The sequence below is a fragment of the Hypanus sabinus genome, chromosome 11 (assembly GCF_030144855.1).
Source record: "Hypanus sabinus isolate sHypSab1 chromosome 11, sHypSab1.hap1, whole genome shotgun sequence".
Taxonomy (NCBI): Eukaryota; Metazoa; Chordata; class Chondrichthyes; order Myliobatiformes; family Dasyatidae; genus Hypanus; species Hypanus sabinus.
This window is the reverse complement of record NC_082716.1, coordinates 96,592,333-96,617,710: the sequence shown is the minus strand read 5'-3', so window position 1 is coordinate 96,617,710 and position 25,378 is coordinate 96,592,333. Positions and strand designations below refer to the sequence as shown.

The 25,378-nt window shown below is 41.2% G+C and overlaps 1 protein-coding gene across 3 annotated transcripts in view; it reads left to right on the top strand.

The window, feature by feature from the left end:
* The window catches only part of LOC132402205 (rab GTPase-activating protein 1-like), a 570,990-nt gene that overhangs the window by 69,540 nt on the left and 476,072 nt on the right, over nucleotides 1-25,378 (top strand). For all 3 annotated transcript variants that reach the window (XM_059984929.1, XM_059984928.1, XM_059984930.1), the window contains exons 5-10: nucleotides 4,494-4,668; nucleotides 7,537-7,694; nucleotides 8,810-8,920; nucleotides 17,954-18,020; nucleotides 22,586-22,688; nucleotides 23,806-23,972. In XM_059984929.1, the coding sequence (XP_059840912.1) occupies nucleotides 4,494-4,668; nucleotides 7,537-7,694; nucleotides 8,810-8,920; nucleotides 17,954-18,020; nucleotides 22,586-22,688; nucleotides 23,806-23,972 (781 nt within the window). The remainder of the gene's footprint in view (nucleotides 1-4,493; nucleotides 4,669-7,536; nucleotides 7,695-8,809; nucleotides 8,921-17,953; nucleotides 18,021-22,585; nucleotides 22,689-23,805; nucleotides 23,973-25,378) is intronic.

Sequence of the window (25,378 nt, the reverse complement as noted above, 5' to 3'; positions counted from 1 at the left end):
ACCTTGTACCTTGGAAGTAGGTACAAAGGAGATGTCAGGGGGAAGTTTTTTACTCAGAAAGTGGTGAGTGCATGGAATGGACTGCCGGTGACAGTGGTAGAGATGGATACGATAGGGTCTTTTAAGAGACTCCTGGACAGGTATATGGAGCTCTGAAAAATAGAGGGCTATGGGTACCCCTAGGTACTTTCTAAAGTAAGGACAGGTTTGGCACAACTTGCAGGTTTTTTATTTTTCTAATAAGCAGGTGTACCTGATAAAGCAGCCACTGAGTGTAGGCTCCATCGTTCCATACTTTAATTTCGTGCAGAGAATCAACATCATGCTTGGCTCAGACTTAGGGTGGGGACAGGGAGAATGAGGTTCTGTGGGGACTGATTATCAAAGAGTGGTGAAGATTAAGAAGGACAGTGAAACACAAGAAGTAGGATTGGGAGGGGATTGGCAGTTAGAGGAATATGAAGGGGACAAAGATCAATGGTAACAGAATTAGAATTATTCAACTTTATGTTCTTTCTGTGGAAGGAAGTAAGTCATCTGTGGAAAGCAGATGTGGTGAAGGATGAAGTAGAACTGGATCGGGATAGTACTGAGTCAGTGCTGTTGCTGAGAGGGGTCAAGAGAATGTCAAGAGACCTCAGCATGGATCCCAGGAGGTGGTGAAGCTGGCAATTTGAGAAATGCTGAGCTGCATGAATGTACCTGTGGTCTTGCACTTTCACAATCTCAACTGTCAGGTGAAGTTTTAGTTCAGATCAGCTACATGTACGTGTTCTCTTCTACTTACTTGGTGGTGTTGTAACTCTTTTGATAAAAAGAGTGAAGAAAAGTCTGTCTCTACAAACAGTACAAGGCAATCATGTACTACATTAGATAAATATCTATGGCAGACAGATGCTGAATTGTGGCTCTTCTTGCTGACGCAGTCTGAAAGGACTCAACCAGCTTGGCCAGTGTTGGCATAACTGTGACATTTGGAATGAAGGTTGATGTTCCACACCCACAGCACTCTACTCTTGCTTTTTATGTGTTATTTAGCATGAAACATTGTTTTGCTAAAGGAAGGCAACATGGGAATAGTTTTCTTGCTTGTGTTTGATCTTATGCCAAGAAGCTCACCTGAAATCACTTAGAGGGGCCAATATGATTACTGGTGGGATTGCACGACTGATAGGAGAGGTTATATCAAGGGACCAATGGAGGAGTTTTGTATGTTGGCTGAAAGGTGTGAATTTATATGGACTGTGTTAGGTTATTGCTTGAATAACTCTCCCAACAAGCCTGCAGATTTTAACGAAGTCCTTGTCAAATCAAACCCAGTGGCTGAGAAAAAGAATTTCAGGATGTATATTGTACATATTCTCTGACATTAAATGTACCTATCGAAACCTATTGAATTGAATTTCGGATCCCTGTATGGTTTTTTAAAAAACTTTTTATAATAGGCTTTTATAATAACTTTTTAAAAGGCTTTGGTATTGATATTGAGACATATTAACCCATTTCAGAAGAGGTTTGAATTTGGATCATTTTACACATTTCCCTTTGAAGTTATTGAATCAGTTCTCACTCCCCTTTCACAGTGCTTTTGAGATGATAACTTCCTCTACTCAAAAAGAGTTTTCCTCACCAACCCACTGGTTCTTTTGCCAGTGTCTTAAATTTATTTTCTTTGGTTTCTAGACTCGTGTCAGTGAAATATTTGTTATCTGTTCAACCAAACCCTTTCATAATGTTAAAAACCTTCATAAAATCAGTCCTAAATGTCCCTTAGGCATGAGATTCTGAAGATGCTTGTATGCCTGTTCATGGTCTCCCCTCATGCTTTCATGAGGCCAATATCAGGTTGGAGGAGCAACACATTATATTGAATTGAATTGACTTTATTACTTGCATCCTTCATATACACAAGGAGAAAATATTTTTACGTTATGTCTCCGTCTAAATTTGCAATGTGCAATTTATAGTAATTTGTAATAAATAGTATGTACAACAAGACAGTCAATATAGCATAGAAGTACATTTATCAGTGTAAATTAATCAGTTTGATGGACTGGTGAAAGAAGCTGTCCTGGAGCCTGTTGGTCCTAGCTTTTATGCTGTGGTACCGTTTCCCGGATTGTCATAGCTGGAACAGTTTGTGGTTGGAGTGACTTGGGCCCCTAATAATCCTTCGGGCCCTTTTTATGCATCTGTCTCTGTAAGTGTCCTGAATGCTGGGAAGTTCACATCTACAGATGCGCATCTACATATTCCATCTGTGTAGCCTCCACCTTGTTGGCTTGAACGTTGATTTCTCCAGCTTCTGGTAATTATTTCTTCTTCCCCCTTCTCTTACCCATTTCCCATTCTGGTTACCCACTCACCCTTTCTCACCTGCCCATCGCCTTCCTCTGGTTCCCCTCCTTCCCTTCATCCCGTGGTCTACTTCTACTTAGATTCCTCTTTCTGTAGTTCCACCTCTTGCGTCTGTCACCTCCCACCTTCTTGCTTCAACTCCTTCCCCACTTGATCTTACCTATCATCTGCAAGCTTGTAGTCCTTCCCCTACCCTCGCCTTATTCTGGCTTCTTCCCCCTTCTTTTTCAATCCTGATGAAAGGTCTCAGCTGAAACATCAACTGTTTACTTCTGTCCATAGATGCTGCCTAACTTGCTGAGTTCATCTAGCATTTTGTGTTTGTTGCTCCTGAACCTTCCTTGCCATGAGGCAGACCATTTCAGGGTTTTCCTCATCCTGAGTATCATTTTTCTACACCCTATCTCTCACATTAGTGTGCTTGCTAAAGTGTGGTGTCCAGGAGGTTCAAATGTACAAACTGCAGACTAGCCTATGCTTCAGCTCTTATCAGAGTCAAAAGTCAAAGTCAGTCAAGTTTATTGTCATCTGCACAAATAGAATGAAATTCTTTCTTGTTTGAGGCATCGGAGTGGAGGTGGTGGTTTCCATGTCCAAGTGAGAGGACTGAGTTGATGTTTGACTGATTTAAACGCTGGGTGAGATTGGAAAGGTATGGGCTGAATTGAGGCAGAGAGGCCCAGCCATAAGAGTGTATTGAAGCTGCAAAATCTGGGTCTGAGAGTGAAGAACAAGTCAAGGTTTGACTGATTTTAAGTGCCAGGTCAGATTGAAAGGTCATGACATTGGGCCAGATGCAAGGGCGAAATTTACTTGTCTCTGCACTGGCCTGCAACTAACTGGCTCCTGGATTGACTGTGAACTCACTTTCATGAACTTTAGTTCTGAATGTTATTTGCTTACTTTTTATTATTTGCACAACTTATTTTTCTTTCACCTTGGGTGTTTTATGATCTTTTTAAATGTGTTCTATTAAGTTTCTTTGTTTTTTGGTTCCCTGTAAGGAGACGAATTTCAATGTACTTTGATAATAAATGTACTTCGAAATTTGTACTTAAAGTAGCATCATGGGCACATAACATCCGATAAGCAGCGTTCATAAGAAAAACAAACATTTTTACAAGAAATTATTTCTGTAATTAGTGCAAGGTCCTTTGTAGTGCAAAGTGGTTGTAGTATTGCTTTTTATAGGTAGTGATTAGGAATTTGCTAGTAGATTCAAGAACTGAATGGTTGAAGGGGAGTATCTGTTCCTGAACTTGGTGTAGTACTTCAAGCTTCTGTACCTTTTCCCTGATAGTCATTGTGGATGACTGGATTGAATGGATAGCCTGGATGGTGGGGATCTTGTTGATCAATGTTGTCTTCATGAGGCAGCATTTCATGTTGATACCACTAATATTGAGGAGGGATGAGCCCATGATGCATTGGACAGAATTCAGTACTCTCTGCTTTATTTTTTTCTTACTCATTTAAATTGCTGTATCAGGCCATGATATAACCAAATAGGACACTTTCCACAGTATATCTGTAGAAGTTTGTTAGATTATTTGGAGGCTTGCCAAACCTTTTTAACCTTCTAAGACAGTAAAGATGTTGGCACTCCTTCCTTGTGATTGTATCTATGTGTTGGGCGCAGGAGAGGACATCCATTGTGTTCACACACAGGACTTTAAAGCTGCTAATCCTCTCCTCTGCTGACTTCTGCCCCTTCTCCCGTGCCTTTACCCTCCTCTCCAGCAAAGCCAAGGATTATTATTTTTAAATAGCCTTTTGTTCTAAATAGAACTTGGTGTTGAAGGACAAATATTTGCAGAAGGAAAGGGGAAAAGTAGGGGATTAGGACCTTACTGGGTGGCACTTTCAAAGAACTGACATACCATATCATAACATTATTGGTCATTTGGGTTGCTATGCTGATAAATTCTGATCCATCACTCTGTTGTTTGAGTAACTTAGAACCTTTGCAGTTTACAGTAAAAGCTCTTTTCTGTAAAATGATATTACCCAGACTTGATTTGTTTAATTCCTGGAATAAAACATCTTGTGGGCCACCATTTGCACTGTCTGTTAACTAACTTCTTTGTTCCTTCCTTCCCCCAAATCTTCCCACCCCTACCTCCATCCCACTTCAGGATCATAGACCAGGCTACGACTACAGAGATAGCAGCATTTCCCATATACACAGTGCTGTTCTGCGTCCGAGGCGTTGATGGTACTTCAGAGAGTAATTGCTTTGCATTTACTGAAAGTTACTGTAGTACAGAAGAGTTCCAGCTTCATGTGTTCTGTTGTGAGATTAAAGAAGCTGTAAGTAATGTACTTTAACTGAGTGTTGAAATTCTAGTTTTCAAAATAAGTATGTGAATGCAGAATCAAAAGCAGAAATAATAAACCATATATTTTTCCTCATGTCAGCAGACTTATTTGTGAAAAATTATTATGACTATAATAACTTCAGTATCTGACTAAAGTGCAGTTTGTATATCTGTCAGATCTCAAAGCACATCACGTGCAACGAGTTAGTGTTGAGCATTGAGCAGGTGAGTACAGTTTAATAAACACTCCACCAAACTATGACTCAGTGTATAAACTATGAGAGAGATTTATTAACTGTAAATTGATTAACACCGGAGAAAACTGTACAAAAGCAAACCGTTAGTGTCAGGGTCAGAAGCAGTAGATGTAGCTTACATTAATCCACTCTCGTGCCTTGTCACAATGTCTTTTGTTGAATTTTGAAACAGGAGTCAGATGCTTTACCTATTATCCCGATTTGGTAACACAGAAAGATTAGCAAATAAGAACAAGAAATGATTGAGATAAATGTGTGAAAACGCTATTAGTAATGAATCAGTCCTTTTCATCAGAACTGAATTTGATGCAAGCTGTAGTGGCTTGGCTCCTTTGGTTTTAGATCTAAAATGGAAAGCATTTTCATTGAAACATGCCTAGCTGTTGCTCACAGAGGGACTGCCAGCCTTTTGAACTTAGGTTGCTTTGTCTGATCAGCTGGAGTCTAGATGGTGTTTTCTTGCGGTGACAGTAGTGGAGCTCTACAAATGAAGGCTTTTAGAACAGAGCCAGGCTGATTGCAATGCAGTTCAACAGACTAACAAAGGATATCTAGCACAGGACAAACTATCCAGCCCAACAAGTCCATGCTGATACTACAGCTCCAGGATATCTTTCCTTGTCTGATCCACCAGTGAAACCCTCTGTTCACCACTTAACAAACAAGAGTTGGAAAGTATTTAATGACTGCTAGTGATTTTGTGAATCCTGTAAGACTGATTTTCCATTGTCTGAATAGTCGTAACAAGGAGCTACCTATGCAAGATCAGGTGCTCCAGATTTATAAAACACTGGTCAGACCTCAGCTTTGAGCAATGGGCAAAGCAATGAGCTTTCTCAGTAAGTGACATTAGCTCATTTCAGGATGTGGTGCTGTCCACACACCAGTTATTGGTATGACAACTGCTCTGCTGGGAACCACAGGCATTTGCTCTGCAGGGAGCCTCAAGAAACTGCAGATTTGTAGATACAGTTCAGCACATCATATAAATCATCCTTCCTTCCATGGATTCTACACAGTTCCCACTGCCTTGGTAAAGTTGCCAAATTAATCAAAGCCTCCTTCCACCTTAGACATTTATTGGAGAAGATACAAAAGCCTGAAAGCATGTCTCATGGTGCATGGACAGCTTCTATAAGACTGTTTAAAGGCCCACTAGTACAATAAGATGGGTTCTTGACTTCGCAGACTATCTTGTTATGGCCTTGCATCTTATTTTCAGCCTTGTAGTGTACTTTCTCTGTAACTGTGATACTTTATTCTGTATTCATTATTTATTTGTTATTGCGACAATAAACTTTCCAATATTATTGTTTTCCCTTGTACTGTCTCAACATACCATTATGATGAAATGATCTGTATGGATGACATCCAAAACGAAGTTTTTCATATGACAATAATAAATCAATTTACCAATTTCCTTTCAGATAGATAATAAGTTGTCATTGGGTACAATTGACTTGGTTCAGTATTCCTGCTCTGAATCCAGTGCTACCTTTTAAATGTAGTGTTTCAATCAATCTGGATGATACTTATAACTAATCCTGCACCTATGTTGTCTACATGTGCAGCACCTGTCAGTAGGCTGAGCACTGTGAGTGTGCATGTAGAAGAAATGCCAATTTCAGGTTGAAGCCCTGCATCAGGGCTCTTCCCTCCCCCTCCCCACACCACGCACAGATGATGCTCAACCAGGCTGAATTCCTACAATTGCTTCAGATTACTGACTTAATGACTTTGTTAGTTTTAATGCTGGGATAATGTTCTTTCATTTTGGAACGCTTCAGCAGAGAAAAGGTCAGCACCATTGATATTCTGAAATGTCTTAGATCATCCTACTTTTTCACAGAAATCATAGCATGGGAACAGGCCTTCTGGCCATCTTGTTAATGCTAACTAACATGCCAACTAAGCTTATCCTATTTGCCTGCATTTGGTCCATATACTTTTAAACCATTCCAATCCATGTTCCTGTCCAAAAATCTTTTAAATGTCTTTATGTACCTGCTTCAACCACTTCCAATGGCAGCTAGTTGCATATATGTATCATCCTCTGCATGAAGAAGTTTCCCCTCAGATCCCTTTTAAATCTTCCCTTAAACTTATGCCCTATAGTTTTTGATTTCCCCTTTCTCGAGGAAAAAGTCTATGCACATTCAACCTATCTATGCCTATATGATTTTATACACCCCTATAAGGTCACTCCTGCAAGAAATGTCCAAGCCTTTCCTATAACTCCAGCCTTTGAAACAATGCGGTGTATATCAGTCATAGTTACAGTGAGGGTCTGGGGTACCAAGGACTGTCTTAGTGAAGGTTTGGGATATATCTGATATCATTATAATGGGACAGTGCAGACTTGCGGTAAATTAAGTAAACTCTGTTCATCTGCCTTATTAATTTAGCTTTTTAAATCCAGTGTGGTGAATCTGCATAGCACCTCATTATCTGCCTCAATTCCCCTTGTTCTTCTTTGAGCAGTGGTACCAGAACTGAATGTAAAGCTCCAGATAGGGTCTTGGCAGTGCTTTGTAGGTGTGGAAGAGGAGGACAGTGATCATGAATTAAAAATTTAAACCTGTACATCTCTCCCTGTTTTTCAGGTCAGTCGAATCCTGTACAGCTTTTCTACTGCTTTCCGCCGGTCTTCCAAACAGACAACAGAAGTGAAAGACATGGGTGATACAAGCCCTGAGAGTGACAGCTATAACTTCACAGTCTCTCTGGAAATAAAGGAGGAGGATGGAAAAGGCAACTTCAGGTGAACTGAGATTAAATTGAGGAACAGGAGTGGATCATTCAGTCTTTTGGGCCTGCTCCATTTAACACCGTAGCTGATTATTCTGGGTTCTTCAACCATCAGGAACATCCTGTCTGGTTTCTACTCTGTGTGGTTATGTTCAGGTTTCATAGATTCCTCTTATTATTCTAAAATCCAGTAAACACAGGCCTAGCACCCAACCCTTCGTGCTTTGACATCCCAGGAATCAGCCATTGTTGTAATCACTCCCTGGCAAGGACATCTTCCTGCTCACACAGCTTCAAGTGGTGTCTCAGCAAGGTCCTGTACAGCTGTAGCTTGATATTCTTGCTCCTGGGCTCAAGTTCTTATGCAGTGAAGGCCAGCATACCATTTATCTTTCTAATTATTTGCTTTCAGTGACCTACATCCAGGTGTTGTGGCACTATTCTTTTTCCCCAACTGTCATCATTCTGATTCATTGTTTCTATAAATAGTGAACACTTTGTATTTCTCTACACTAAAATTCATTTTCCAGGCACTTATCCACTGAGCCAACATGTCTAAGTGCACTGTTGTTGTTTCTTTGTGTCCTCCTCACAGCTCTTCACACTTCCCCCAGCTTTGTGTGGTCTGCAAACTTGGCGATGTTACATTTCTCATGGTAAATATCATCGGTAAATATCCTTCTCTCCTGCTCTGCTGGAAGGAGAACTGTCCTAACTTTCCAGTTTCTTCAGTCTATTCTAAAAGTGGTGCTGTTCCAATCTCCTCTGCACTCTCTCCTAGCCTGTAGCATTATTTGTAAAGCCTGCAATTGGACACGTTAGAGGTACAGATTTAATCAGTGCTTAATAATGTTACAGCAAGACTTCCTAATGTTGCTAACTCTCTGCAGCTATGTGAAATTACCAATGTGTGGATGTTTTGATGATGTTGGGCAGTATCAAAATGCACCAAACTATGTACATACATTGACTTTCTATAATGGTTTCTTACAGTGATGTCTGCAAAACATTAGAGAACAATCTCCATGAGGTAGATTTACAGCAAACTATTATTCATAGTATGACTCAGCAGTAGGTGATTTTTTGTTTTGATTCCTGAACCTGAAATAATCTATTTTCTCTTTACAGTGCTGTACCGAAGGACAGAGACAAACTATATTTTAAGTTGCGACAAGGGGTAGAGAAGAAATTAATAATCAATGTGCAGCAAACATCAAACAATGAGCTCTCCATTGAGAGGTAATATTCTTATAAACTGATTGATGTAGTTCTTATTAAAGTTGGTCAGCTATTATAATGATGACACAAGAGACTACAAATGCTGAGATGTGGTTAAAAAGCAAACTGCTGGAGGAATTCAACAGGCTAGGCATCATCTGTGGCAGTCGATGTTTTGGTTCTCAGCCTGAAATGTTGATCATCCCTTTGCCTCCACAGATACTGCTTGATCCACTGAGTTCAATCAGCAGTTTGCTTTTTGCTGCAGTAATGATGCATTTCTTACTTTCAATGCAAGGTGGTGCATTTTATAAATTCTCATCGTCTTTGCTTAGTTGCCATGTTTCTGTGATGTCTCACCCAGATGTTCATTCCTACTTGTGAAAGCTAGCAGAATATTTGATTGATCATGCTTCCTTCACACCCTTTAGTTTATAGGTTGCTGTCATTATATTTGATTTTGTTTACTTGTTTCCCCCCACCCCTCTCCCAGCCATTCTGTGCATGGATTCTGAAGGAGTTGTGTCAGAGAATTTGAGTGAGAGAAAGGAGGAAGATTGCACTACCATATCAAAACATAGCATTCCAGCACAGATCTGTTGAAAGGTGAAAGCACGTGACACAAAAAATGTATTTACTGGTAGTCAGCAGAGTTCTGTAGCAGCCAGGTCTGGCTAAGTGGTTTGTGTTGAGAGATCAGGAGCCAGGATTCTCTTCACGCATGGTCAGGAAATGTCGATACGCCATATCCTTCCACAGATGCTGCCTTGTTTGCTGAGTTCTTCTAGCATCAAGTTTGTTGTCTTCCCTTGCTTGAAAATTCTGATTACAATGAAGCTCCAACCATCTGTTGTCTGACGTTAGGAATATACTTAACTAAATACTGTTTCACATAGGTGTGGCAGCAAATTGTAATCATATTTCTGGTATTTTCAAGCCTGTACAACATTGGATGTATTTTGGAGAGTCTACATTCCTATTGCCTTGAGTAAGATAAACACATCTAAAGCATCACAATGTCCCAAAGTACTGGTGTGATACAGAAGATATATATAAAAGCATAAGGAAAGCATAAGATATAGGAGTAGAAGTAGGTCATTTGGCCCATTGACTGTTCCACCATTCAATCATCCAATTCTTCCAGTCATCCCCACTCCCCTGCCTTCACAGCTGCTTGTGGCAACAAATTCCACAGATTTACCACCCTTTGACTAAAGTAGTTTCTCCGCATGTCTGTTCTAAATGGATGTTTTTCAATCCTGAAACCCCCTTGTCCTAGTCTCCCCTACCACGGGAAATAACTTTGCCATATCTAATCTGCACAGGCTTTTTAACATTCAGAATGTTTCTATGAGATCCCCCCTCATTCTCCTGAACTCCAGGGAATACAGCCCAAGATCTGGCAGGTGTTCCTCATATGGTAACTCTTCCATTCCTGGAATCATTCTTTTGAATCTTCTCTGAACCCTCTCCAATGTCAGCAGATCCTTTCTAAAATAAGGAGCCCAAAACTGTACACAATACTCCCAAGTGTGGTCTCACGAGTGCCTTGTAAAGCATCAACATCACATCCATGCTCTTATATTCTATACCTCTAGAAATGCCAATATTGCATTTGCCTTCTTCACCACTGACTCAACCTGTAGGTTAACCTTTAAGGTACCTGCACAAGGACTCCCTAGTGCCATTACATCTCTGCATTTTGAATTCTCTCCTCATCTGAATAATTTATTTATTTCCCATTTATTTCTTCCACCAAAGTGCATGACCATTTTCTTTCTAACATTGTATTTCATTTGCTACTTCTTTGCCCATTCCCCCAAACCATCTGTTTCTCTGCAAGCTCTCTGTTTCCTCAACACTATCCGCTCTTCCACCTATCTTTGTATCATCAGCAAATTTAGCCACAAATCCAATAATTCCATAGTCCAAATCATTGACATACATTATAAAAAGCTGTAGTACCAACACGAACCCCTGTGGGACTCCACTGATAACCGGCAGAATAGGATCCCTGTATTCCCACTCTCTGTTTTCTGCCAATCAGCCAATGCCAATACTCCACCCATGCTAGTAACTCCCCTGTAATTCCATGGGCTCTTATGAGGACTGTTGTATGTTCTCTTGCCTTCCTCTTTCTCCTGATGTTAGAGGGCTGTGGGCCAAATGTGAGCAGATGGGACTATCACGCTGGTCAACACAGTCAGCATGGATAAGTTGGACCTAAGTTCCCTTCCTCTGGTTGAAACCCCTCCCACATCTATGCTGTATTATTCTTATGTCAAAGGTGTAACTTTAATATTGAGTTTTTTTAACCCCAGTAAAGGCTGCAGGAAATGCAGTTGGTTAGGTTCACAGATCAGTTATTGAATCAAATGTTGGAGAAAGAGATACTATTTTATTTCTCATGCTCTTGATCCGAGGATGATAGATCTTGAAGCATCTCAAGTTTGTCTGAGCAAGGCATTTTATTCAAATTATTCTCCAGAGATTTGTCAGCCTATTTATATTTGAGGGCATTAAAGGAAGCAAGTGAGGAAATTGTGTATGTTTGAGATGTAATCTTCTTAATCTGTTAGAATGAAAGGAATACTAAGAATAAATAAGTGCAAATATAAAGCAACCCACACGAAATGCTGGAGGAACCCAGAAGGTCAGGCAGCATCTATGGAAATGAATAGGCAGTCAATATTTCAGGCCGAGACCCTTCTTCAGTACTGAGAAGGAAGGAGGAAAATGCCAGAATAAAAAGTGGCAAGAGGAAAAGAGACTAGCTGGAAGGTCATAGGTGAAGCTAGGTGGCCGGAAAGATCAAGAGCTGGAGGAGGAAGAATCTGTTAGGAGAGGAGAATGGACCATAGGAGAAAGGGAAGGAGGAGTGGACCCATTAGGAAGAAATAGGTAAGAAGTGAAAAGTCAGAGTGGAGAATAGGGTGTAGGGGTTAGGTTTCTGGAAGGAGTAGTCAATATTCATGCCATCAGGGTGGAGAGTATCAAGATGTTGCTCCTCCATCCTGAGGGTGGCCTCTTCTTGACACAAGAGGAGGACTTGGACTGATACGTTGGAATGGGAATTAAAATGTTTGGCCACTAGGAAGTTCCGCTTGTGGCAGATGGTGCGGAGGTGGTCCCCCAGTTTATGCGGGCTTGCCAATGTAGAGGAGTAAGCTTTAGAAGCATTGGACACAATGGACAACCCTAGCAGGTTTGCAGGTGAAGTGTTGCCTCACCTGAAAGGACTGTTTGGGGCCCAGAATGGAGGTGAGGAAGAATGTGTATGAGCACTTGCACTTGGGCTGCTTGCAGGGATAAGTGCCTGGAGGGAGATTAGTGGGGAGGGAGGAATGAACAATGAGGAAGTGCAAATATATTATTTTTAAAATGGAGTCTATAGGACAGAGTGAACATTTGGAAATTTAAACTGATTAAAATTGTGTAGCTTATCTACTAGTAGACAAGGGAAAACCTATGAATTTTTTTTTTGTAGACTGCTCAAAGACAGAACTGTTGCACATAAGAGGTTGCTAGCTGAAATTGAAATGGAATTTAATATGTATTATTGCTCTGACTTAGGAGATTGGCTAGTCGGGTTTGTTCTGCAGAATGCAAGTAGAATGCTGTTCACTCAGTTTCATGAATGGAACAGCTAGTATTAATTGTTCCTTGGGTAGGTTTGGAGGGGCTAATATTATGAATGTTGAGCATCAGTTAAAACTAGTTACTACCAATCATTGTTTACCAGCATCTTTTAAATGGCTGGAGCATGAGCTAGCAGGTGTACTACACTGAAGTACGGCACATCCCAGGAGAGCAAAGGTGCTGGTTGTCTGATTCACATAGGAGGATGTGGAGTATGAAGAGTTCTCCTTTATTTGCAGCAAGCTCTCCATACTCGCTATAAAGATGCTGAGAGTTTAAGTGGAGGTTGGAGAAGACCGTTCAGGCCCTGGTTCTCATCAAGGCCACTTTCTTGTACAAGCCCTATTCCCCTTGATTCCATACCACCTAAAAAAATTATCATGTTTAGTCTTGTAATACTAGGTAACTGAGGTTTCATATCTGTCTTGAGCTTACAATTCCAAAGATTCATTGCCCTCTGGATGAAAAAAATATTTTTTTTCCCCTCAGTCCTGAAAGGTGTGAACCTTGCCTCTAGAGACCCCAAGAAGAGGAGACATCATCCCTGAATCTAGTCTGTCCTGTCATGTCTCTTTCAGTGAGTTCTTCTCTAAACTCTGGGTGGTAGTGGTCCCTTATGATGGATGCTGCATACCCTGAGATAGTGTTTCATGTAGATGTGCTCAATGGTGGGGAGGACTTTACCCGTGATGGTCTGAGCCATGTCCACTATTATTTTTTTTTGGGATTTTCCATTCAAGGACAATGGTGTTTCTGTACCAGGCTGTGATGCAGCTTGTCAATATATTCTCCACTACACATCTGTAGAAACTTGCCAAAGTTTTAGATGTCATACTGAATCTCTGCACATTCCTAAGGAAGTAGAGGTGTTGCTGTGCTCTCTTCATAATTGCACTTAAGTGTTGGATCCAGGACAGGTCCTCAGAAATAATAATTCTTAGGAATTTAAAGTTGCTAACTCTCTCCACCTCTGATCCTCTGATGAAGGTTGGTTCATGGACCTGAAGTCTATAGTCATTTCCTTGGTCTTGCTGACATTGAGTAAGAGGTTGTTGTTTTGACACCACTTGGCTAGATTTTCAATCTCCCTCCGATATGCTGTTTCATTCCCCACCTTTAGTTCAGCCTAGACAGTGGTATTGTCAGTAAAATTGAATATGGCATTGGAGCTGTGTTTAGCCACACAGTCATAAGTATAAAGTGAGTAAAGCAGGTGAACAAGTGCACAGCCTTGTGGTGCAGCTGTGCTGATGGAGATTGTTACCAATCTGAACTGACTAGGGTCTGCAAATGAGGAAATGTAGCATCCAATTGCACAAGGAGGTTTTGAGACCAAGGTCTTGAAGCTTATTGACTACTTAAGAGCAGATGATGGTATTGAATGCTGTCCAGATGTTCCAGGGTAGAGTGAAGAGCCAAAGAATTGGTATCTGCTGTGTACCTGTTGCAAACTGGAGCTGATCTAAGTCACTTCTCAGGCAGGAATTGAAATGTTTCATCACCAGCCTCTCAAAACAGTTCATCAGAGTGGATGCAAGTGCTAGTGGATGATAGTGAACAGATCAGCCAGTTGATCAGCATAGGTCTTTAATACCTGGCTAGGTACTCCATCTGGACTGGGTGCTTTTTGTGGGTTCACCCTGTTTGAAGGCTGCTCACACATCAGCTTCAGTGACTGAAATCATGGGATCATCAGGAGATGTGGGAGTTTGTGACAGTTCCTCCATGTTTTGATGGTCAAAGCAAGCATGGAAAGCTTTGAACTCATCTGGAAGCAAAGCGCCACTGTCTTCCATGTTGCTTGATTTAACTTTATAAGAAGTAATAGTATTCAAGCTCTGCCACAACTGTCAAGCCTCCTTTGTTGATTTAAGTTTGGTCTGGAATTGCCACTTTGCCTGTGGAATGGCTTTCCGGTGATCATACTGAACCTCTGGTGCTACATGTTTATGCTGATGGTAATTTGGCATCATAAGTAAATCTTTACTGAGGGAGATCAGACGTTTTCAATAGGTGTCAATAGGTACATTTAATGTCAGAGAAATGTATACAATATACATCCTGAAATTCCTTTCCTTCGCAAACATCCACGAAAACAGAGGGGTGTGCCCCAAAGAATGAATGACAGTTAAACTTTAGAACCCCAAAGCCACCCCCAGCTCCCCCCCCCACGCATAAGCAGCAAAGCAATGACCCCCCCCTTCCCCCACCAACAAAAAAGCATCTGCACCCTCCACCGAACAGTGTGCAGCAAAGCATCAGTAAAGACACAGACTGGCAGTACTCAAAAGACTACTCTTTCACCCGTTAATTTGATATATCATAGGCTCACTCTCTCCCTAATAAGAGAAAAAAGGAAAAAGAAAAAGAGCAGTTTCACAGCGAGAGAGGAGACATAACAAAACAAAACAACTTGCTGATTTAAGTCTCTCGCGTCGCTTTTTCCGAGCTCTGTGCCCAAAGAACTCGTGTCTCTAGGCACACATCCAGTAGCCAACTCGCTGCTTTCAATCTTCCATGTACTCCCACAACACATCAGGCAGTGGCATCGGCCTTGAATTCGCCAACCTCCAGAGCCACGAAGATCCGGAAACCTGCAGAGGCACTAGTCTTCCAGGCTGCGTCATTGGCATATGGAAAAGCGGCTGGTTGTGAGGCTCCCATTTCTGCCAAGAACTGAGGTCAGCGTGTAACTCCAGGTTATGGCCTTCAAAAGAACCCTGAAAAGGGAAAAAAAGAGATATTAAAGATAGAAATAGAGCTGTTTCCGAAGATGCAAGCAAAGGAGTTGCTGTTAGGCGACATCATCCTAAGCTCTGTACAGTATTCCAGATGCTATCCTAGCAAGGCAGCAAAATGCCTTTCCTTTCAAACACTTTTCAATAAAGGCCAGTGTTCCATTTACCTTTCTAATTGCCTGCTGCTCTTGCATGTTAACTTTGTGCAAGGACATCCTTATCCCTAAGAAGCCAACACTTTCCAATCACTCACCATTTAAAAAAAGTCACATTTTTGCACATCATTACACTGTCTCCATGCCCTTGTTTAATCACTTCATCTCTGCATTTCTGTCTAAAGACAAGAGATGTGCAGACGCTGGAAATCCAGAGTAACACACTTAAAATGCTGGAGGAACTTAGCAGGACAAAGAGCATTTGTGGAAAAGAATAGAGAGTTGATATTTTGGGCTGACACCCATTCTGATGAAGGGTCTTGGCCTAAAACATCAACTCTTTATTCCTTTACATAGATTCTGCCTGACCTGAGTTCCTCCAGCATTTTTGTGTGTTACTCTGTTGGTGTCCTCTTTACGACCCACACTGCCACCTAGCTGTAGTTCCCCATTATTTCTGAAAGGTTTTCTGTATCTTTGTGGTTAAAACACGCAGCACATTTATTTAATTTCTTTCCAGCTTCCCAGTTCCTCTTAGTAATTCCTTTCTAACTCATTTCACATTTCATGAAGTAATTTCCTTTTCACATTTCTACATAAATTCTTGCGCTCTTTGTCTTCCACTTACTGTTGTTTTCTACCTTTTTGTCTTTATTTATTGTAACTTATAGCAATTTTTATATCTTGCTCTGTAGAGCTGTTGTAAAATTTGCTGACATGTAAGTGACACATTGTAGGCTAAAGGGCCTGCACTGTACTTTTCTATGTTCTATAATAAACCTGATTTTGATTCAATGCCTTGGTCCATTTTTGCTGAGTGCTGACATTTTCTTAGATCTCATTTTAGTATTCAGAAGCAGTATTAAAAACCTTTGATCTAATATTGTCTTTCAGTTTATAGATAGAGTTGTTCCAGTTTTTTTGCTGCTATTAATTTGCCTTAATATGATGTAATATATCGAATCTTTAAAGTTCCCACCTTAGATTACGTTCATGCTTTAAACTCCAGTTTCAGACTTAACCAGTAAGTAGACTTAATTTAACCCTTCCTTATCACACATTTCTCGTGTTAAAATAGTCTTATTTGTTCCTGGATATTCCTGTTTTTACACTGTTACTGTTCCTTTGGATTGCCCAATTAATATATAGAGCAAAGCTTGTATGTTTATTGCATTACCTTTATTACTTGCATCTCACTTTCCAGATTTACAACGCCCTGGAATTCCACTACCAAACTACAACTCCCTATGAAGTTTCTCAGCTCCATCAAAACTGATTCTAGCTACAATACTTCTCTCTACAACCTTTAATTGTTGAGTCTACCCCCTTTCCATTTTCCCATCTAAATGTTGAGGATCCTGGAATATACTGGGTCAGTTTGCAACTACGTTCCATTAATGTTAATTAGACTGTTCCAATCAGTGTCAGGTTTATGACCCAAGTGCTGCAGAAAGTTCTAAATGGTGTGCCTACATGCCTTGATTTGTGAGCTGTCAATAATACATACGGATTTTATTTGACTGTGCCAATCTATAATTTCCCTAATTCACACTCTTGTTCTTTTCCAGAATATACTTAAATGAAAATACTTGATTCTTCATTAGAGACTAACAGCATTTGCATAGTTGGAATTTGCAAGAAGTGTATATTTTGAGACTTTGGTGTATATTTTCTTCATAATGTAATGTGGAAAGTCTTGTACATGAAATACAGATTTTCTACTCCATTCTGTAATGAAATTGGCATAGTTATTGTCTCTGAATTCACTTAAAAACAATATTTCATAGCTTGCAATCTGACAATTTCTGTCCAAAGAAAGTAATTCTTTCCAACACATTCATATTACCTGTGTGATTTTCAGTAGAATCTGTTTTATTCTGCAAATTCCACAAACTCATGAGATTCTGCCTCCAGCAACCCATAATGAAAACGTTAGGTGCATTTATAATTTGCCAGTCTTTTGTTATTCTGCTGTAGAATGAGAAATGGGTGAGGTTCTGTTGCTGAAGCCATAAGGGAATGTCATGCTTTCAAGTTGGGGCATAGTTTTCACCACTTTGATCATTGATGCCACAATGGTGCAACAGATAATGCTGCTTCTGCACTGTTCCAGCAACCCATATTTGATGCCGACTTCCAGTGCTGTGTGTATAGGGTTTACAGGTTCTCTCTGTGACCATGCAGGTTTCCTCTGGGTGCACTGGTTCCATCCCACATCCCAGAGATGCGATGACGAGTTGTTTGACCCAGTATAAATTGCCCCTAGTGTGGTTAAGTGGCTGATGGGAGATGGAGGATGATAGGAATATGAAAGCAAATGGAGTACAGGAGAATGAATTGGGGGCAGTGAGGTTCTTTGGAAGTCCTTGAGAGCAGTAGGGCACCATAAGCCAAATAATCTCTTGTGCTGTAAGGAAATTTTACAATAGGACACACAAGTTTATGGTCCAAGTAAATTAGTTGCAACTTTCCTTTTCTGTTTGGAGTACTGTTCAATGTTTTCTGTGTTTTGTGTTTTTCAGATGTTTTGGTATGCTTTTGAGCCCAGGGACAAATGTGCGGAATAGTGACATGCACCTGCTTGACATGGTGAGTTTGGAGTGAACAGATTACTTATGAGGTTAAATCCAAAGATACTTATGTCTCAGCTATGACATAGTCACACTTTTGCCTTAGAAGGTGGTTTTGATTGCCTGAACTTAGGCCAGCATTAAAGTGCAATGCAGAGAGAATATTTCACTATTAGAGCTGCATTCTTCTGAATCAGTGGACTGGTCCATGTTCAAGTGCTAGAGATCTGAATGAATACACTAGGATTGTAATGGACTTAATTAAAACAGCTGTAGATGAGTGTGTCCCACTAACTCGTTCAGCATCTTCCCCAATAAGAAACCCAAGATGAACCATGAGATCCAAAATTTGCTAAGGGTCAGATCAGAGGCAGTCAAGGCTGGAGATGTAGAATGCTATAAGAGGTGCAGATATGATCTTTGGTAAACTATCTCACAGGTGAAGTGGAGATTCTGGACTAAACTGGAATCAACAAGGGATGCTCGACAGCAGTGGAAGGGTTTGAATGCCTTAACCTCCTACAAAGTTAAATCCAGTGACTTGGGGAACAGCAGAGCTTTGCTTCGCTTGCCTTCTATAGTCGATTTGACCATCAGAACATTGAAGAACCATCGCGAACCCCCACATCTCCTGATTATCCTTTGAGCTCAGTATCTGAATCTGGCTTGCAGGCTGCCTTCAGGAGGGTGAATCTAAGGAAAGCATCTGGACCAGTTGGAGTACCTGGTCATTTACTACAGACCAGTGCTGGTGTGTTCACTGAAATCTTTAACCTCTTGCTTTGGCATTGTGTGGTACCCACCTGCTTCAAGCAGGCTTCAATTATACTGGTGACCAAGAAGAGCATTGTGACCTGCCTTACTGACTATCATGCTGTTGCACTTACATCCACAATGATGAAATGTTTTGAGAGGCTGGTGATGAAAGATATCAGCTCCCGTCTGAGTGGCAACTTGGGTCCGTTCCAATTTGCCTCTTGAACAATAGGTTCATGGCAGATGACATTTAATTGGCTCTTCATACAACTCTGGAACATCTGGACAGAAAAGTTGTATACATCAGGATGCTGTTTATCGATTACGGCTCAGCATTTAGTACCCTTATCCACTCGAAAAAAATAAATAAGCTCCAAGACGTTGACCTCAATGCCTCTTTGTGCAATTGGATGCTGGATTTCCTCACTTGTAGACCCCAATAAGCTTGGATTGGCAGCAACATCTCCTTCACATCAGCACAGCTGCACCACAGGACTGTATGCTTAGCCCCCTGCTCTACTTGCTTTACACCTATTGACTGTGTGGCTAAGTACAGCTCCAATACCATATTCACCTACCGACACAACCGATTGGCAGATGATGCAATAGCCACAGTTCTACACACTGTCCTTACACATCTGGAGAAGGATGTTTATGTGAGAATGCTGTTCTTGGACTACAGTTCAGCATTCAACATCATAATCCCTCCAGGCTCGACAAGAAGTTCAGAGACCTTGGCCTTCACCCTGCCTTGTGCAGCTGTATCCTGGCCTTCCTGTCAGATAACCAGCAGATGTTAAAACCTCTGCCTCTCTGACCCTCAACGCAGATGTCTCTTGGGGTTGTGTACTAAGCCCTGTCCTTTACTCTCTCTATACCCATGACTATGTTGCCACCCACAGTTCCAATCTACTAATTAATTTTGCTGGCGATACTACATTGATTGGCCTAATCTCAAACAATAACGAGGCAGCCTAGAGAGAAGTCATCACCTTGTCACAGTGGTGTAAAGAAAACAAACTCTCCCTCAATGTTGCAAAAACAAAGGAACTGAATGTGGACTACAAGAGGAATGGTGATTGGCTAACCCCTATTGACATCAATGGATTTGAGGTTGAGAGGGTGAACAGCTTTAAGTTCCTTGGCATCCTCGTCACCAAGGATCTCATGGTCTGTACATAGTGGCTGTGTGGTGAATAAAGCACAACAGTGCCTCTTCCAGCTCCTGTCTGTTGGAGAAGTTTGTTAGGGCCATCAAATCCTAAAAACTTTCTATAGGGGCACAATTGAGAGTATCCTGATTGGCTGCATCACTAACTGGTAGGGAACTGTGTTTCCCTCGATTGCAGGACTCTGCAGAGAGTGCAGCGGACAACCCAGCGTATCTGTAGATGTGAACTTCCCACTGTTCAGGACATTTACAAAGACAGGTGTGTAAAAAAGGCCTGAAGGATCATTGGGGACCCGAGTCACCCCACCCACAAACTCTTCCAACTGCTACCATCTGGGAAACTGTACCTGCAGCTTAAAAGCCAGGCTCCGGGACAGCTTCTTCCACCAGGCCATCAGATTGATTAATTCACAGTAATGCAATTGTATTTTTATGTTATGTTGACTGTCCTGTTGTACACACTAAAAATTGCACATTGCACACTTAGATGGAGACATAACAAAAATTTTAACTCCTCATGTATGTGAAGGATGTAAGTAATAAAGTCAATTCAGCCTACCTCAGGTTTGCTGTCTAGGCTGAATCAAAGATGGTGATGAATCAGCATACAGGAGGGAAATTGAAAATTTAGTTGAGTGGAGTTAACAACAACCTTTCACTCAATGTCAGCAAGAGAGGGAAAGCAGAAGTCCATGAGCCAGTCCTTATTGGAGGATCAGAAGTGGAGAAGGTTAGCAACTTTTAGTTCTTGGCAGTTACTATTTGAGAGGACCTGTCCTGCAAAGAAAGCACGGCAGCACTTCTACTTCCTTAGGAGTCTGTGGAGGTTCAGTACGATATCAAATATTTTGACAACCCTCTACAGATGTGTAGTGGAGAGTGTATTGTCTGGCTGTATCACGGCCTGGTATGGGAACACCAATGCCTTTGAGCAGAAAATCCTACAGGTGGATTCAGCCCAGTACATCACAGGTAAAGCCCTCTCAACCATTGAGCACATCTATGTGAAAGGCTGTCATTGGAAAGCAGCATCCATCATCAGAGATCTTCACCATCAACTCCATGCTCTTTTCTCACTGCTGCCATCAGGTAGAAGGTTCAGGACTTGCACCACCAGGTTCAAGAACAGTTACTACCCCACAACTATCAGGTTGTGCCCATCCATTGAGATGTTCCCACAACCAATGATCTCACTTTCAGAACTCCATCTCATTATCTCATGTTTTCATTATTTTTTGTTTTTTACTTATATTTGCATTTGCACAATTTGTTGTCTTCTGTGCTCAGAATGATCTTTCACTGATCCTGTTATAGTTACTATTCTGTTGATTTGCTGAGTTTGCCTACAGGAAAATGAATTTCAGGGTTGTATGTAGTGACATATATGTACTCTGATAATAAAATTTACTTTGAACTTTGAATTTTGAAGTCCCATCTGCTATTTCAATATATAGTTCCATTTAATAGCAGAGAAATGAAAACAATATACATCCTGAAATCCTTTTTCTTTGCAAACATCCACAGAAACAGAAGAGTGCCCCAAAGAATGAGTGACAATAAAAACGTTAAAATCCCAAAGCCTCCCCTTCCCACGCACAAGCAGCAGTCAAGCAATGACCCTCACCCTCGTCCACCCACTTCTGCAAAAAAGCATCAGCACCCTCTACCCACCAAGCAAGCAATAGCAAAGCTCCCAGTAAAGGCCATGATCTGCAGTACAACAAAAACTAATCAATCACCCAACAAGTCGACATACCACAGGCTCTCTCTCTCACTCTAATAAAAGGAAAAGAGGTGCCTCCTTTCACAGCAAGAGGGGAGACATAGCAAAACAACTCGCTGGTTTACAGTTTTAAAAACCTGTTAGGTTTTTTTCTGAGTTCTGTGACTTGGGAATTGTCAACAATCTTTCCCTTACTGATGTGTGTGTAAGAGAGAGCGCAACTCGTCGAGTACACAGTCTCTGCCAGCCTCTGACCCCAAAGTTTTTTTCTCCCGCGATACATCGGCTTAGTATTAGCCTGTCCTCAGGGTCGCAAAACCTCGGAACCCCGAAGACGCACTCGTCTTCTAGGCTGCGTCATTGGGATATCAAAAAGCAGCCGGTCATGATCACTGAGAGCGGGCCCCATCACCACAAAGAACTGAAGTCTGAGTGTAACTCCGGGTCAGGGTCTTCAACAGAACCACACCCACCCTGAAAGGAATGAATTTAGGATTCTTCTGCAATTTTAAAGATGAGCAAAGTGTTCCACTCTGGTTCAAAAGTGAAATCCTTTTATCAGAACTGGGGAACAGTGAATGGATGTTATAATTTAGAAGTGGGGTGGAGGGCAGGGAGAAGAAATGAGAGAAGAAATAATAGTATGAGTTGAAAAACTAGAGAGATAATAAAGGCAAAAAATAAGAACTATCCAGAAGAATGTGAATGGGAGAGGCAAAAACATTGACAGTGGCAAAGGCAAACATGAAGGCATTGTGGCATGTTGTCAGGCATTTCCCCATAATACTTGGATGATTGTAGTTGATGTGTTTACCTTTGAAGGGGATAATGCTTCTTCAATAGAGAGTATTTTCAGGGGGGTGGCACAACACTGTTCTTTACTCTTTTAACATTTGCCTTCTCACTGCTGATTTTATTTTTGTTTTGCTTTCAGGAGTCCATGGGAAAGAGTGCTGATGGGAAGTCCTATGTCATCACGGGGATATGGAACCCGAATGGTCCTGCCTTTCAGGCACTGAATGAAGAAACTCCCAAAGGTAAAAACAGCTCATTTTCATCCACTACGTTTAGTAGTATGTGGAAAAGCACACACCAGAGAATAGTACAGCAGAGAAACAGGTCTTTTGGTACACCGTTAAATACACAAGTTAATGCAGTCCACTCACTACTTGCTGCAGCCTTGGTTCTGTGCATTAGAACTATTGTATCAGACCATGATGCAACCAATTGTTGGCATGGGAATGTGTGGTGACTCCTGCAGAATGCTCCTAGCACATCCATAGATTGTGTTGGTTGTTAATGCAAACAACACATTTCACTGTATATTTTTTATGTATATGTGTTAAATAAATGAATCTGAATTTGAATTGAGGATATTTTCAATATTCAACATTCTGGAAGTTTCTTAAGAGTATTTGGTGACACTCCAAATCATCTTGAGCTTTGGAGTGGTATGCCTTCTTTGTGATTGCATCTATGTGCTGGGCCAGGGACTGGTTTCCCAAGATGTTAACACACAGGAATTTGAGGCTGCTATCCCTCTTCACCTCCAACCCACCAATGAGAGTCTCCATCAGTTTTCTTGCTCCTACCACTGATACTGCCACTAATACCTTCAGTTGCCAGTTTCTATCTTTACTGTGCCCATGGTCTGTTTTTTTTTAATCAATTATGGTATTGTCTGCACTGTTGTAACTATATTTAACTGTGTGGTTTTGTGTAGGTCTTGTAGCTTTAGTTTTTGGTTTTGTCTGGTGGGTTTGGAGCTCCTTTCTGGGGAATGAACTAAGATGGTAGCGTGATATTAATATGCATCAGCCTCTCTGGACTCTGGATTTGGGGATTACCAAACATTATGTGGATTTTCTGGTGTAGTCTGCTTTATCATGTTCCTTTGTGATATCATTCTGGAGGAACGTTGTCTCATTTTTTAACTGCATTACGTTTGTGGTTTCTAAATGACAATAAACTGAATCTTGTATCTTGTACTTATTCAGCAAATCCTGGAATGTGTAAGTAAACCAGAATACCTGGAGCATTACCTCTGTTTCTCTTTCCATAGATGCTGCCTGACATGCTGAGTATTTCCAATAGTTTCTGTTTTCAGTACAACATTGGTTGACTAATTTTAGCTTGGATTTGTTTTGCTCGCAGATGTGAGGGTATACATGACGGTAGCTGTGGACTTGGTGATCACTGAGGTGGTGGAGCCAGTTCGGTTTCAGTTAGAAACTGTGGTCCGTGTGTATTCAGCCAACGAGAGGTTCTGGTACTTCAGCAGAAAGACCTTCAGTGAAGCCTTCCACATGAAGCTGAAACAGGTAGGAGTATTACCTACACACAAGAGATTCTGCAGATGTTGGAAATCCAGAGCAACACACACAAAATGCTGGAGGAACTCAGGAGGTCAGGCAGCATCTATAGAAATGGATAACAAAACTGGAAGCCGTGGACTGACATGTTGGAATGGGAATGGGAATGGGGTTAGGAATTAAAATGGTTGACCATCAGGAAATTCCACTTTTGGTGGATGGAGTGAGGGTGCTCTACAAAGTGGTTCCCCAAGTTATGTCGGGTTTCACCAGTTTAGAGGAGGCCACTTTGGGAGCACTGGATATAATAGATTTGCAGTTGAAATGTTGCCTCACCTGGAAGGACTTTTTGGGCCCTGGATGGAGGTAAGGGAGGAGGTGAATGTGCAGGTGTAGCATTTCTGTTGTTTGCAGGGATATGTGCAAGGAGGGAGATTACTGAGGAAGGAAAACACACTATCTCAGGCCCATGGGGGAGAAGAAATAGTTATAAATTAACACTGGAACTTAACAAATTGTAACTCTACTTCAGGGTCAGGAATCATCTACACTTTGGTATCTGAGCCCAAGATGCCAGAAGATGTTATTTAGAGATGGGTCTGCTCTGCTGATACCAAGAGATGCTTCCCTTCCTTGGCACTAAACGTATTAGTGTAACACTACATCCCTCCCTTATAGACACTGATCCCTATGTCCCTTCATGATTTCCTTTCCAAGGAATCATCCCTGCTCTGGGATGAATGTAGACCGTTCCCCATTTAGGGGATTGGAGGCGTAGAACAGTTTGAGAGACAGGTCCATTCCTTCAGATCAGGAAGAGAACCATTTCATTCCTTGGTTACAGTTGCTGTCATTATTCTATGTATAAAATTCAGGATAGTCTGACCAGCTTTAGCAATCAAGTAAATATGTAAAAAAATGTCTCCAAACATCTCAAAACGTTCCATGCAATTAAAGTACTTTTAATGTGCAGTCTTCTTCTTGGGCTGTTTCTCAGGATTGAGGATGACTTGTTTCCACTGCAGTTTTGAGGTATCTGTAGACTGCCATAGATGGAGCAAGAGCTGTTTGATTGGTGAGAGGTCATGTGCTCCTTCCTCTGTTTCACTGGAGTTCCCAATGCATAGACTTGAGCTTCTCAGTTCTATCCCAGAACTGTTCCATTTTGAGCAATAACAGGCCAAGGATCTCAGGAGTTGATAAGGATGTTTTATTTTTTCAAGGAAGATTTCAGAATATCTTTGAGCCATTTCCATGTCCTGGGAATACACTGCTGTGACAGAGTTTAGAATAGAGTGGCTATTTCATCTTGGTGGATCCTCAAAGTAATTATAATTGCTGGTAATAAAATAAATAGAATAAAATAATTAAAATAACCGGGCCCAGAAGATCTCCATGCTTATGACTCAGGCATT